Genomic DNA, 15,330 nt, shown 5'->3' with positions numbered 1-15,330 from the left:
TCATTATCGAGGTCAACACAGATAAGATGACCTTCAGGTTAACATAAGAAACAGTTTCTTTCACTGGGTGTTCTTGGGAAAGTCTCCAAAACAACAATAATGGGTAGAAACGCGGGGTTAAAAAAACCAGAGTAAAAAGCCAGGGCTGACACTGGAGCCGATGCAAATTTCCCCATGCCCAGGAGAGGCTGATCCAACGTTACAGACTGCAGAGATCCTGGAAACTCAACCAGTCTCTCCAGGAGATGTAAAAGTTACCCCACCTCCACATTATTCCCACCCTGAGGAGCAGCAAGAACCTTCTTCGCCTTCCTCCCAAACCGATGCGGGTTATAGGCAGCCTACCAGACACCCCCACAAGAGATGAAGGAGGAGGGAAGGCTTTGCACGAAAGCCCGGGGATAGTTTTGCACGCAAGGGTGGAGCTAAGACCAGTTAATCCCCCGAATGGGACAGGAACAGCCCGGGAAACCCCTTGAGAGCCGGGGGCACGTCCCTGCCCGCTGTAAGGTGGGTCGTTAAACGATGGGTCCTCGGTGAGCCCTCGCCTAAACAGAAGCTGCTCGGGGACACATTCAGCTTATAAAACAGGAGGGGAAACCTGCCGTGGGTCGGGGGCTGTCGCAGGGTCCTCTACAGTTTTGGGGAGAGAAGGAAAGAAACGTCCCTTGCATAAGGTGGGAGGCCGAAGGGTCTGCTACAAGCCGCAGGAGAGGAATTCCCCATCGGAGACAGGAGGGGCGGTCCCGAATAGGCAGAGAGGGGGAATTGCCCTTGTAAGGCAGGAGGGCGTACTGTCCCCAAGGCGAACCACTGCCAGGACTCCAGCCCCAGACGGGAGAACGGGGAGGGATCACGACTCCTACCGGCTGCAGGAGGCGGCCGAGTTGTTCACACCGGGGGTGCTGTCCGCCGGGGGAGAACGGCTGGCGCCGGGCCCGGCGCTAACCCTGCTCCGTCTCCGGCGAGGAGGCTTCTGGCCCACGGGTTCAGCCTCCATAGCGATACGTCGCGTCGGGGAAGAAGGCGGGGACCGACCCAAGGCGCACCGCTTCCGTTCGGCGAAAAATGGCGGCGACAACAACGGCGGCGAACCGGCGGTTTGAAAATGGCGGCGGCAGCGGCGGCGGCGGCGGCAGCCAATCAGAGCGGCGGGCGGGGCGAGTTGCTAGGAGACGCGGGGGCGGTGGGAGGGAGGCTGGAGAGCGCAGCGCCTCGCGTGGTTGGGAGGACCGCGGCCGGAGGGAAACTGAGGCAGGGTGCCCTTGAGCGCTGCCGTCGCCCTCCTTCTCAGGCCTGGCCACATCTCTGCTCACTCCCCTCCTGCTCTCCTTCCTTCCCTTCAGCCTTTTCTACTCTGCTAATGCAAGGCCACCACCCCATGGCCACAAGGAGGGAAGCAGCATCCTCATCTCCCTTTAGGGAGAATCAGAATGGTTTGAGTTGGAGTGGACCTTTTAAGTATAGTCCAAGCGCCCTGCAGACAGCGCTCACACCTTCAACTAGAGCAGGCTGCTCAGAGCTCCAAAGAACCTCACCATGCAAGTTTCCAGGGATAAGGCATATACCACCTGTCTGGACAGTTTGGGACAGTCTCTCACCACCCTCATTGTCAAAAATGTCTTCCTTCTTTTCAGTCTAAATCTCCCTTTTTTAGTTTAAAACCATCACCCCTTGTCTTGTCATAACAGGCCCTCCTAAAAAGTCTGTCTCCAGCTTTCTTCTCAGCCCCTTTAAGTCCTGAAAGGCAACCAGAAGGTCTCCCTGGAGCTTTCTCCAGGCTGAACCACCCTGCAAACTACCAGAAATCATAAAATGGCTTGAGGAGAAAAACCTTAAGTATCACCTAGTTCCAACCCCCCTGCCATGGGCAGGGGCACCTCCCACTAGACCAGGTTGCTCAAAGCCTCATCCAGCCTGGTCTTAAACACTTCCAGGGATAAGGCATCTACAACCTCTCTCAGCAACCTGTTCAGTGTCTCACCACCCTCATCTTAACCAACTTCTTCCTAGTGTCTAACATAAATCAACAAGGTGCTGGAGGAGAAACAATTCCTTCTGCAAAAGACAAACTCATGCCTCAGAAATGGACTCAAAACTCATATAATGTACCTCAGACGTCCCTCTCAAAACACTCACAAGTGGTTTAAACGGGCTGTGAGTTTGGAGGTGTCTCCTGGCTGTAGGCTTGGGACTGTGGTAGCAGCTTCCCTCCCAGAGCATCCTTGCTGTGGCCCCTGGCCCCTTTTGTCTCTGACTTCTACAGGGTTTTCCCTCTCATTGGTGAGGAGAGGGTGGGATCTCACAGGCCATCTTCACCGAGCCATGTCCTGGCACGAAACCACTGTGTAAACTGTTTGCAGTGGGGTGTTCAATTCTGATAGTGCTGGAGAAAAGCAGACGCCTTGGCTAGACAGGTGTTGGCTAGCAAACCCCAGAAACTCTGCCTTGCAAAGCAATCGGGAGCCTTCACAGATCCTCCTGCCCCATGCATTGGAACAGGCTTCCCATGGGAGTCACCAACAAGGGGGACTAGACTAGATGCTCTCCAAAGGTCCCTTCCAGCTGCTACCATTCTGTGATTCACCATTCAGTGATCCCTGGACGTGTTAAAATATGCTGATGTGGCACTTTGAGGCATTGGTTAGTGGTCATGATGGTTGGACTTGATGGTTTTCCAACCTTAATGATTCTATGACTTGGTGTTAAACAGTGCTTTGTGCAAGACACTGAAAGAACATTTAGACATAGTTGATGGTATCAGTTGGAAATGTGCTCAACTTGGCTGACATTTTGATTTTCCTCCATTTTAGCCCTTTCCCTCTGTGGCTGTCATGGAGGGGATGGGGCTATTCCTATAATTCCTATAAGAGAGGGTAGGCTGTAGGTTTATCACTGCTTATCAGTTGAAAGTGTCTCCTCTGGAGTGCAAACCTGCCTTTAGACCAGACAGCTTTGGCAGAAAGATCTCCCTTTAACAATGCTGGCACCCCAGGCAGCTCTGCTGGAATGACCTTTTACACTTGTTCATTTCAGTCACAGGTTGATCTCGACTTCACTGTAGCAGTTGGATGAAATCCTTTGAAAATGCATTAAAACCCCCACATATGCACAAGGCATTTAACTGTCTTGGCTGCATTTTAGTAATGAATCAGAAATGGTTTCTTCAGAGCTGCTAAAACCCCAAGTCTAGCTTTTGAAGTGGAACCTGCAGCTCGGTTCAGAAATGTAGATGCCCCCTCTTTAAGCTGCCTGCCAAAAAGTTGAACAGAACCATATGTGAGACAAAGATGTGAAGGGTTTAAAAAGAAGTTATGCTTCTATTTTGAAGTGTACTACTGGGACGGGGAAGGACTAGGCATACCAGGCTTACTCTCAGCAGTGTGCCAGAGGAGTCAGACTCAGTGCTGATATTCAGCCAAAGCTAAGAGAATTAATTTTGCTCATTTTATGCCAGTGCAGCCTTAACATGACAAAACTGTGAAGTTTCTGTATGTGTTCAAACCTGAACAGTTTAGCAAGTTGGATTGCCTCACTCTGTGTTTCTTTTATATTGGCTTACAGTTACTGATAGACACTGAGTGCACTTCAGGTATTCATAGACTTCATCTCTACCAGCCACATTCATAGAATCATAGAATCATTTTGGTTAGAAAGCACCTTTAATCACAGAATCATGGAATGGTTTTGGTTGGAAGGGACCTTAAAGATCATATTGTTCCAACCCCCCTGTCATGGGCAGAGACACCTTCCACTAGGACAGGCTGCTCAAGGCCCCAGCGAATCTGCCCTTGAACACCTCCAGGGAGGGGAAATCACAGCCTCCCTGGGCAACCTATCTCAGTGCCTCACCACCCTCACTGTAAAGAATTTCTTGTTAATCTCCAGTGTAAGTCTCCTCTTGTCCAGTTTCAACTCATTCCTTCTCATCCTATCACTACAAGCCCTCATAAAAAGCCCCCTCCTCAGCTTTCTTGTAGCCCCACTTCAGGTACTGGAATCAAGCCCAATCATTATCTAACTACTAAGTCTGGTGCTAAATCATACTCCTTAGCACCACATCTCTGTGTCTTGTTTCAGTTCTTTCTAGTCCTTCTCTACAGCTGGCTGCAACCTCAGAGATCTACTCAGCTCAGCTGGACCCTGAGTTCTGGACCAGCCATCCACAAACTGGTGTCCCCCCTTGCTTTTGAAACACTTTCAATCTTTCAAGATCTGTTTTTTGCATTCTGCAGTGGCCACAGCTGTGCCCCTCAGCACTGTATCCCCCACCCCAGGTACAGCAGGCAGTGAGCCATAGACTTAGCAAATGACTTTTCCATCTAGTTGGAGAACTCAGCACAGACATTGATGATCTGAGAAATGCTTTTGGCAGACCTCCTCTGCTGAAACTATAGGTGTGAAGGTCATGAGGGCAAAGCATACCTGAGGATATGGACACCAGGTGTGTCTCTCTTGGTGAAGTCAGTACTGAAGGCTCTGTCAACCTAAGGATGTGATGGGAGAGGACATCACACTGGCAACAAGTTCAAGGGGGATGCTGGATGTCCAAGTTGCAGTGGGTGATGTCGTATATCTATGACATGGCCTTCTTGCTTCCAGGGGAGCCCAAGTATTCCAGGGTGGGGTGGGAAGTCATCACGGAGCTGTGTGTGGAAGTTCCCTGTCTTCAGATCTATTTGCAGAGCTACAGCTTGGATCTGAGTGACCTTTGCAGAAGGCAGTAAAAGGGGGCTATGAGAGACTGCTGCAGTTCAGATGTAGACTAGCTGAGTGTTCAGTGCAGATGTACGTTTTTGAAGGCCACACTTCATTCAGTCAGTCACAATTGGACTGAGCTGTGGTTTAATCTGCTGTTTCCTTCTAGGTGTGTAACACCTCCTGGAACATGAACTTGAGCAGAGTCAGGTCTGCCTTGTTATCAACCTCTGTCACACCCATGTGGCAGTTTAGGCTGGGTGCCTCCTGTTCCTGCCACATACACCTCCGGTGTCCCAGGTGTCCAGCCCAGTAGGTGGACACAGGAAGCTGTATATATCATACCCATAATATCCTGTGCCCTATAAATCCATCTGCAGTCATTCTCTTCCTCTTTCTTCCCTCTCTGCTCCCGTGGGAGATGCTTCCTAGCAGGTAACAGTGGGGGAGTTATCTCAAGGCCTCTTAGGTCTGGCTATGCCTAATGTCAAGAGGAGAAGGGGGGAAGGCGCAGTCTTAGACCTGGCCAGCTGAGACTAGCCTAGCAGTGGGGAGGGGAAGAAAGAGCCCTGAGGCTTTTGGGTATATCCTCAGGTGGGGAAAAGGGAAGTGCTGGGAGGCCTTTGGCTGTGGCATGAAGGACTATGTATGCTTTGGGATTCTTTTGTCACTGTGCTTGTAGCTTCTGTAAAACACTTACTGCTTTTCCATTTAAACCTTCCATCACTTTTGCAATCCATTTCTGTGAGTGCCATTCCCAGGCTCTTTCTTCCCCCCCCCACTGCTAGGCTAGTCTCAGGCTGGCCAGGTCTGAGACTGCCCCCCAGCTTCTCCTCCTGACATTAGAATGGTAGGGGTTGGAAGGGACCTCTGGAGATAATCTAGCCTGACTCCCCTGCTAACACAGGGATGCCTAGATTAGGTTGGACAGGATCATATCTAGGCAGGTTTTGAAGGTCTTCAGAGAAGGAGACTCAACTGCCTTTCTGGGAAACCTGCTTCAGGGCTCCTCCACCCTCCCAGCAAAGAAGTTTCATAGTTTCATAGTTTCATTCAGGGTTGGAAGGGACCACAAGGATCATCTAGTTCCAACCCCCCTGCCATGGGCAGGGACACCCCACACTAGATCAGGCTGGCCAGAGCCTCATCCAGCCTGCTCTTAAACACCCCCAGGGACGGGGCCTCCACCACCTCCCTGGACAACCCATTCCAGGGTTTCACCACTCTCATGGTGAAGAACCTCCTCCTCACATCCAGCCTGAATCTCCCCACCTCCAGCTTCATTCCATTCCCCCTAGTCCTATCACTACCTGATATCCTGAGAAGTCCTTCCCCTGCCTTCCTGTAGGCCCCCTTCAGATACTGGAAGGCGACAATTAGGTCACCTCGGAGCCTTCTCTTCTGCAGACTGAACAGCCCCAACTCCTTCAGTCTGTCCTCATAGGAGAGGTGCTCCAGCCCTCTGATCATCCTCGTGGCCCTTCTCTGGACACGCTCCAGCACCTCCACATCCCTCCTGTAATAGGGGCTCCAGAACTGGACACAGTACTCCAGGTGGGGTCTCACCAGGGCTGAGTAGAGGGGGAGGATCACCTCCCTCGACCTGCTAGCCACACTTCTCCTGATGCAGCCCAGGATCTGATTGGCTTTGCGGGCTGCAAGTGCACACTGAGAGCTCATGTTGAGCTTTTTGTCCACCAGCACCCCCAAGTCTCTCTCCTCAGGGCTATCCTCCAGCCAGTCACTGCCTAGCCTGTATTTGTGCCTGGGATTGCCTCGACCCAGATGCAGGACCCTGCACTTGCTCTTATTGAACTTCATGAGGTTGGCCTGTGCCCACCTCTCCAGCCTGTCAAGGTCCCTCTGGATCTCCTGATGGAAGATAATATGTTCCTCCACTTTGTGCCCATTGCTCCATGTTCTGTCACCAGGCACCACTGAGAAGAGCCTGGCCCCATCCTTTTGTCCCCCACCTTTTCGCTCTTGCTGAGCACTGATCAGATCCCCTCTCAGGCTGCTCTTCTGCAGGCTCAACAGCCACAGGGCTCTCAGCCTTTCCTCCTTAGGCCCTTCAGCATCATTGTAGCCTCTGTTTGGACTGTCTCCAGTAGTTCCCTGTCCCTCTCAAACTGGGAACCTGAGACCTGGACACAGTACTCCAGATGCAGTCTCACCAGGGCAGAGTAGGGGGTGGGGGGAAATCAAGCTTCTCAACTTTTAAGAAAGCTTTTTAGGAAAGCTGAGTAGCCAATTCAGCTAATTCTTATACTCTTTATAAGATTTCCACCAATTTTAAGTATCTCTTCAGTGTCTGTGGGCCCTGGGGCTGAATGGATGCTATGAACATCTGCTTCCCCAATCCTAATGAAGGACCTAGAGGAGCTTGTCCATTTGTTTGGTTATGGGAATGGACCTTATAGTTGGACCTCATGTTCCAGGCAGTACTGCACCATCCATCTGCACACCACACAGCCTGGCAGAGATGGAAAGAGAAGGCTGAGGTGAGACCTTATTGCTCTACAACTGAAAGGAGGTTGTAGCGAGGTGGGAGTTGGTCTCTTCTGCCTAGTATCAGGTGACAGAACAAGAGGAAATGGACTCAAATTGTGCCAGGGCAGGTTTAAACATAGCATTTTGGGATGGCTTTAGTGGTCATAGTAGTGTTGGGTTGATGGTTGGACTTGATGATCTTAGAGGTCTTTTCCAACCTCAATGATTCCATGATTCTGTGAAAGAAAAACCCCTCAGTAAGACCAAGGCAGAGGCAAACCCAGACGCTCTGTGACAATCACCTTTCCACAGTTTGAATTCCCTGCTGAGCAGCAACAGCAATGGCTTCATCAGAGGAGCCAGAGGCTGCTCAAAAAAATCCTTCCTCAAGAAAATCCTTCTGAGGAGATCTGCCTCTCACACATTCCTCCCTTGCTCCCAGGATGGCAGTGCCTATCAGATTGGAGACATCATGCCCAAGGGGATCCCCAGCTCCTCATCCACGCAGCTATGAGGGCAATCACTAGGCTGGAAGGGCACATGACTCTGCTAATCAGCACACAAACAAGAGTCTTCAGGTAGACATGCCAGCCTCACCCTGTGTCTTCTTCCCCTGACATTAGACATTTAGCTCAACACTGGTTGGTACAGCCATCCTCTTTTGTGATGGCTGGGGCAGAAGCTCTGCCTTGCTGCAGGCCACATCCTGATTTTATGGCTGAGTCTCTGGGAGTTGTCTGATGCTGATTGCATCATTGAGACTGCGTCTGAGGCTGTTGACACCACTGAAGGTGGACTCATGGAGCCCAATGGCCACCACAGAGGGGTAATGGTTGAAGATTATGTTCACATGGTATCTGTGGGATCTCACAAGTAGGACACAACTCAAAATTGTGACAGCCTCTCAGGGGCTTGCTAAGAGGTGTTACAGCACCTACCTGCTTGCAGGTACTGTCAGGGGGTTGTAAATCAATTTGTATTACACCAGTATAGGTGTGGTGCTGCCCTGCTACAAAGCAGCTCTAGGGAGAAGAAGCTGGGAGTGCTGACGGGCAACAAGTTCACCAAGAGCCAGCAATGTGCTTTTGTAGCCAAGAAGGCCAATGGTATACTGGAGTGCATGAAGAAGAGTGTGGCCAGAAGGCTGAGGGAGTTTTTCCTCTCCCTCTACCCTAGTGAGGCCATGTCTGGAGAGCTGGGTCTAGTTCTGGCAGGCAAGTAACTACTGCAGAGAGTCCAGCAGAGGCTACAAAGATGTTGAGGGGCCTGGAGCATCTCTGTGAGGAGGAAAGGCTGAGAGCCCTGGGGGCATTAAGCCTGGGAAGCACAGCCTGAGAGGGGATCTGATCAATGCTCTGCAAGAGCTAAAGGGTGCAGGCAAAAGAATGGAGCCAGACTTTTGTCATTGGTTCTCAGGAGCAGGACAGGGCGATGAGCACAAACTGGAACCCTGGAGGTTCTATCAGGAGAAACTTCATTGCTGTGAGGGTGCTGGAGCCCTGGAGCAGGCTTCCCAGAAAGACTCTGGAGTCTCCTTCTCTGTAGAAATTTCAACCCCACCTAGACATTGTGATCCTGGGCAACCTGTTTTGGGTGACCCTGCTTTAGCGTTGGGGTTGGACTAGATGATCTCTAGAGGTTCCTTCCAATCCCTACCAAGCTGGAATTTAATGATTCTCTAACAGTTGTCATGCTCCAGGAGAAATTTTTTGTTTAAACTTTGCTCCACACTTCAGCTTCAAGGCAAGAAAAGATTTTTGCTCAGAGGAGGGGTTTTGCCTGCCAGGTTTTCTCCTGCCTGCTCTAAGTAAGGAATAGTAGAGACTCTGCTGACCTAAATGTCTGTCTTGTTGGCACTATCTCTTTTTGGAAAGATTTTTTGGATTAGGCAGGGGATTAGCAAGACATGCAATAAAGACTGGTGGTTCTTGCATGAGCAGACTTAATTAGGCAAAGATTAAAGCACATGTTATTGACACCCATCTCTCTCAGGATTGAAAGGAGCGAGTTATTGTGTTGAATTTTATATGCTTGGCAACATGTTACTGCTTCAAAAGTAGTCATCTGGAGGATTCGAGGCAGCTGAGACATTTACAGTGCCATAAAACCTTGGGCCATAGATTGCCCATGATAAGGGGGTGTGTGTCACCAGCAACATTGAGAGCTACTTAAAGGGGAAAAAAAAAGAAAACCAACCAACACCAACCTGTCTCCTGTTTTCATCTAGAAAAAAACAACCCTAGAACATCATGAGTGGTGTTCCCCAGGACTCAATACTGGGGCCAATTCTCTTTAATCTCTTTGTCTATGATCTGGATGAAGGGATTGAGGCACCCTCAGTAAGTTTGCAGATGACACCAAGTTGGGTGGAAGATACAGAAGTATCTGAACAGGCTGGATTTAAGGGCTGAAAAAAATAGTCTGAGGTTCAAGGAGGCCAAGTGCTGGGTCCTGCGCTTGCATCATGCAACCCCAGGAATGCTCCAGGTTTGGAGAAGAGTGCCTGGAAACTGCCTGGTGGAAAAGGACCTGGGGGTCTTGATTGACAGCCAGCTGAGCATGAACCAGTGTGTGCCCAGGTGGCCAAGAAGGCCACCAGCACACTGTCTTGGATCAGCGATAGTGTGGCCAGCAAGAGCACAGGGCAGGGATTGTCCCCCTATACTGGGCCCAGTATTGGGTTCAGTTTTGGGCCCCTCATTTTGGTGCTGGAGCATGTCTAGAGAAGGACAATGAGGCTGGTGAGGGTTCTAGAGCACAAGTCTCATGAGGAGCAGCTGAAGGACTTGGGGGTTGTTCAGCCTGGAGAAAAGGAGGCTGAATGAAAACCTTTTGACTCTCTACAACTCCCTGAAAAGAGGCTGGAGTGAGGTGGTGGTTGGTCTCTTCTCCCAAGGAGCAAGTGACAGGAGAAGAGGAATTGGCCTCAAGCTGCACCACAGGAGGTTTAGGTTGGACACTAGGAACATGATTTCTGCACTGAAAGAGTGGTTAAGCCCCAGAAGAAGCTGCCCATGGCAAGGGTGGAATCCTTGTCCCTGGAGGGATTTCAAAGCTGTGTAGATGTTGTGCTGAGGGACATGGTTTAGTGGTGACTTGGCAGTGTTAGGTTAACAGTTGGACTCTATGATCTTGGAGGTCTTTTCCAATCTTTAGGATTCTGTGATGAAAATAAGTGCCATAAAACGCCATGAAAGTCACTCTTGCATTCCAGGGAGACAGCAAGTGTTAGGCCAGATAACACATGTGCTTCACAGCCACAACAGGAATGCAGCCAAATGACATAATCAGCTCATGAAAGGTTTCAGAGCCCTTCCATCAGACTTAGGAGAGCCCACACTGGCCCAACTGCTGCTGGAAGTCTCAAGTGATGCATTTCCCAACTTGCACACCATGTAGGATCGATTCTTTCTGGCAAGCAAATATTAAGCAAATTAGTTTCAATGATCCAAGTCACTCTGCTCTTCCCTTCTTGCTTCTACAAACATTGAGGTTTTGTCTCATCCAGAGAGCCAGCCATCAGGAAAGCCCCTTGAAGTGCAAGTCATGAGAAGGGTTGTGAATTATCTCTCGGCTTTGTCTGTGGCAAGGGCAGAAGCCCTTGCTCAAAACTTCTCCCTTGCTCAAAACTTCTCTCCACACTCCAGCAGAGCAGGGGAACAGGTCTCTAACTACAACATGCCCTTTTGACACTGCTGTGGATTTGATTTCAGCAGCTCCAAAACAATCCTTTCCACCAGGGAGCAGGGATACGTGCAGGAATGAGAAAGTCCTATGCAGCCAAGAGTAGTCTGGATGATCAAATGTGTCTAACCTACCTTTTCCAGCCATGCAACAACTCTTTGTACACCACACATTCAGAGTCATCCAAAGAGTTCAAATTAAGCCTCAGTGAAGAAATATGATGCTTCTAAAACACTCGATGGAAAGATTCAGTTTTCAACCTCAGTAAAGGCACAGAATCCTGGAATTGTAGAATCACCTGGTTGGAAAAGATCTTGAGATCAAGTCTAGCCCTAACGTAGCAGCTGTTAGACCGTGTCCCTGAGCTCCTCATCCAGACATCTTTTAAACCCCTCCAGGGATGGTGACTACAACACTTGCCTGGGCAGCCTGTTCCAGTACTTGATGACGTTTTTGGTAAAGAAGTATTTCCTAAAAGAGACAACTCAGTTTCTTCAAGACATGTGCACACATACAGGTTCTTGAGCAACAATGGTACCTGAAGGGGATCTACAAGAGAGCTGGGAAAGGACCTTTTACAAGGGCATGTGGTGGTAGGATGAGAGGGAATGGATTGAATCTTGAGGATGGTAGATTGAGACCAGAGGTCAGAAGTAAGTTCTGTACAGTAAGGGTGCTAGACACCTCCCTAGCCCAGGGAGGTTGTGGATGCCCCCTCCCCGGAGATGTTCAAGGCCAGGTTGGACAGGGCTGTGAGGAACCTGCTGTAGGGGAAGGTGTCCCTGCCCATAGCACAGGGATTGGAACTAGATGATTTTTAAACTCCTTTCCAACCCAAACTATTCTATGATTCTGTGGTTCTGTGACATGGTTTCAGCATTCCGGACAAGGAAACACAGGGGAGAGATCAAGAGCATAATAAACCCCCGGATATCAGAGAGATGAAACTAAGTCATGGAAGAAGAAATTTGTTGGAGTCCTGCTGAACAAACTGAGACTAAAAGCGCCCATGAGCTGATGCTAATGTTGGACAATATTCAGGGCATGAGAAGAACCGATGGAAGGGAAGTGTGTTGAGGGTGACTGAGTATGTAGAAACCAGATACAGTTAGGAAAGTCCTTGATCTGAGTGAAACTCAGAGGAGAGGTTTCTTAGGAGATATGTTATTTACATTTCCCTGGCACTTCATGCTGCTCCAAGCAGCTGGTCATGGTTGAACCAGGGCACCATGAAGCAGATCTTTGCTTGACACCACTAAACCATGTCCCTCAGCACCACATCTACACATTAATTGAATTCTTCTAATGACAGAGATTCCACCACTGCACTGGACAGCCTGTTCCAGGGCTTGACAACCCTCAAGGAGAAGAAATTTTTCCTAAAGTTCAACCTAAACTTCACCTGGCATAACTTTAAGCCCTTTCCTCTTGTTCTACTGCTTGTTCCTTGGGAATAGAGACCAACTCTAGGCTCAAACCACCTTTCAGAAAGTTGTAAAGAACCAGAAGGTCTCCCTTCAGCCTCCTTTTCTTCAGGCTAAACAATCCCTGTTCCTTCAACTACTCCTCACAAAATTTGTGCTCCAGACCCTTCACCAACTTCATTGCTGTTCTCTGGACCCTCTTCAGCTCCTCAATGTCCTTCTTGGAGTGAGGGGCCCACAACTGAACCCAGGTAAGGTGAGGCCTCATCAGTGCCAAGTACAGGGTGATGATCCCTGCCCTGCTTCTGCTGGCCACACTCCCTTCTTGGCCACCTGGGTACACACTAGCTTATCTTCCTCCGCTGCCAGCCAGCACCCAGTATAGATATCATAGAATGGTTTGGGTTGGAAAGAGTCATTGAAAGTCACCTAGTCCAACCTCCCAGCAGTGAGCAGGGACATCTTCAACTAGTCCAAGTGTTAAAAGACAGAAAACTTTCTTCCTACCTAACCAGGTGGCCACCAGGCCCCCTGGCCTTTGTCACCATCACCAAGTGTGCACCATGGGGACTCACCAGTGATGGGAAGAGGATCCCTCAGCCCAGATGGGCTCAGCTTGGGGCTTCTGACTTTCCTGGGTGGGGATTAAAAGGGGGAGTGGGTGGGGTGGGCCAAGTGGCCACACCTGGGGTGGGAGGAGACTCCACCAGAGTTCCAGCCCCCTGCCACAGGCACTTTCCACTAGACCAGCCTGCTCAAGGCCTCATCCAACCTGGCCTTGAACATCTCCAGGGAGAGGACATTGTGACCTCCCTGGGCAACCTGTCCCAGTGTCTCACCACCCTCATGTAACAAATTTCTTCCTGATGTCTAGTCCAAATCTGCCATCCCCAAGCTTCAGTCCATTCCCTCTCATCCTATCACTACAGATAGAACAAGAGGGAATGGCCTCAAGCTTCAACTGGGTAGGTTTGGACTGGACATTAGGGAAAGATTTTTCCCAGCAAGAGTGGTCAGGGATTGGAATGCGCTGCCCAGGGAGGTGGTTGAGTCAGCAGCCCTGGATGTGTTTAAAGGTGGTTTAGATGTGGTGTTTGGGTATATGATTTAGGGGTGAACTTTGTCGAGTAGGGTTATCAGTTGGACTTGAGGATCCCGACCTGAACGTTTCTGTGATTCATTGCTCCTAAGGCAATCAAAGGGAAAAGAGAAGGAAAAAACCCTATGTGACTGATATTAGAACTAGATCCTCATGCTATTGCCACAGCCTAACCCCACCTTGGAGAAGCCCGTGTCCCACAGCTGGTTCCTATCTGCTTTTGGGAGCACAGAGCAGAAGCACAGCTGTGCAGACACAAATGTAGGCATGGTGCTTTCTCCGCCCTCGGTTACGGGAATAGCTTTGAGGCAGATCTGGTTGGGGGAATTCTGCTGGAACAATGTTCTGCTGAAATATGTAGTTCCACTCCAATCGAGCTGTCTAGCAGAGGGGGATAAAGCTGCCAGGGTTTTATTGGGAAGGAAAAATGAGGGGAGTAGGGGAAAAAGTTGGATTGTCAAAACATCCCATCTCTGAGAGCCTTGAAATGAAGGTTTTTGGTTTTAATCACTTTTTGGAGTGATTAAATGGAGTTTGGCTGAAGGAAAATCTATACTTCGGAGGGAGGGGGAAGGAAACCACATAAGGAAAAGAAGTGGAGTTGTCCCTGCTTGCATTTTTCACGTGCATAAAGCAGACACCAAGGCCAGAGGAGGAGCAGTGGAGAAACAAACCGTGCATGGACAGGCACACAGAGAGTGAAATGCTGGAGATATGCAGGCTAAGGCTTGGATAAATCATCTCTGGTTATCAGTAACAGATGCCTGAGCTGAGGCTGGGGCCTCACTGCATGATAGATAAAGGACAACACTATCAAGAGCAGCTCTTCAGAATCAGCCCTGCAAACCTAAATTAAGGTAACAGTGGCCTGGAGCCTCCCTACAAGGAGAAGCGGGGGTGTCCAGAGGAGCAGTTGGCCCATCTATAAGTGGGTGTCCCTTGGGAGCTTCCTCATTTGGTCCTCAGCCATGAGGTGGCCACCAAAGCTCCTGAGTGTCACAGTGGCCTTGAGGTATCTGCTGACTGCCAGCTGAGCTTTAGGAATTACTGACACAGGGTAAGTTCCTACCCTGACAGAGGCTTGTTGATGGATACTGGTGTTAAATAGGATGAGCCCAGTTTTGCCCAGCTCACTAGGGAGCTCTCATTAATGAGAGGAGTGGGGCAAAAGTTGGATTGTCAACTTTATTGGTTTAGGATTGCCACCTGGATTGGGGCAATCCCAAACACAAATACAGGCTGGGTGACAAATGGATTGAGAGCAGTCCTGCAGAGGACTTGGGGGTGCTGGTTGTTGAGATGCTCAACTTGAGCCAAAACCTTTTTCTGGCAGCCCAAAAAGCCAACTGTGCTTTTGACTGCATCAAAAGATGTGTGGCCAGCAGGTCAGGTGAGGTGACTCTTCCCCTCTACTCTGCTCTCACGAGACCCCACCTGGAGTGCTGCATCCAGCTCTGGAATCCTCAACACAAGAAGGACATGGAACTGTTGGAGATGGTCCAGAGGCCACAAAGATAATCAGAGGGCTGGAGCACCTCTCCTATGAGAGCAGGCTGAAGCAATTGGGTCTGTGCAGCCTGGAGAGGAGAAGACTCTGAGGACTAATAGCAGCCTTCTGGTACCTGAAGGGGGCTACAAGAAAACTGGAGAATGACTTTGTGTAAGAACTTGTAGTGATAGAACAATGGTTTGAAGCCGGAGCAGGGGAGATTTAGAGTGGACGTTAGGAAGAAGTTCTTTACAGTGAGGGTGGTGAGACTCTGGAATACATTACCCAGAGAAGTTGTGGATGCCTCATCCCTGGAAGTGTTTAAGATCAGGCTGGATGAGGCCTTGAACAACCTGGACTAGTGGGAGGATAGAACCACATATTTAAATTCCCTTCTAACCCAAACCATCCTATAATACTTGTATTAAGTGGGATGAGGCCAGATT

General features: G+C 49.8%; 1 protein-coding gene across 1 annotated transcript in view; it reads right to left on the bottom strand.

The window, feature by feature from the left end:
• The window catches only part of LOC137457306 (neuroepithelial cell-transforming gene 1 protein-like), a 47,417-nt gene extending 46,348 nt beyond the window's left edge, over nt 1-1,069 (bottom strand). Inside the window, exon 1 of the mRNA XM_068169164.1 lies at nt 867-1,069. Within this exon, the coding sequence (XP_068025265.1) occupies nt 867-1,000 (134 nt within the window). The 5' untranslated portion in view covers nt 1,001-1,069. The remainder of the gene's footprint in view (nt 1-866) is intronic.
• Nucleotides 1,070-15,330: the final 14,261 nt, after the last annotated feature.

This window comes from Melanerpes formicivorus, unplaced genomic scaffold, assembly GCF_026170545.1.
Source record: "Melanerpes formicivorus ecotype bairdi unplaced genomic scaffold, bMelFor1.0.p_v2 SCAF_3, whole genome shotgun sequence".
Classification (NCBI taxonomy): domain Eukaryota; kingdom Metazoa; phylum Chordata; class Aves; order Piciformes; family Picidae; genus Melanerpes; species Melanerpes formicivorus.
Note: the sequence above shows the minus strand (reverse complement) of the source record. Positions and strands in the feature narration are given on the sequence as shown.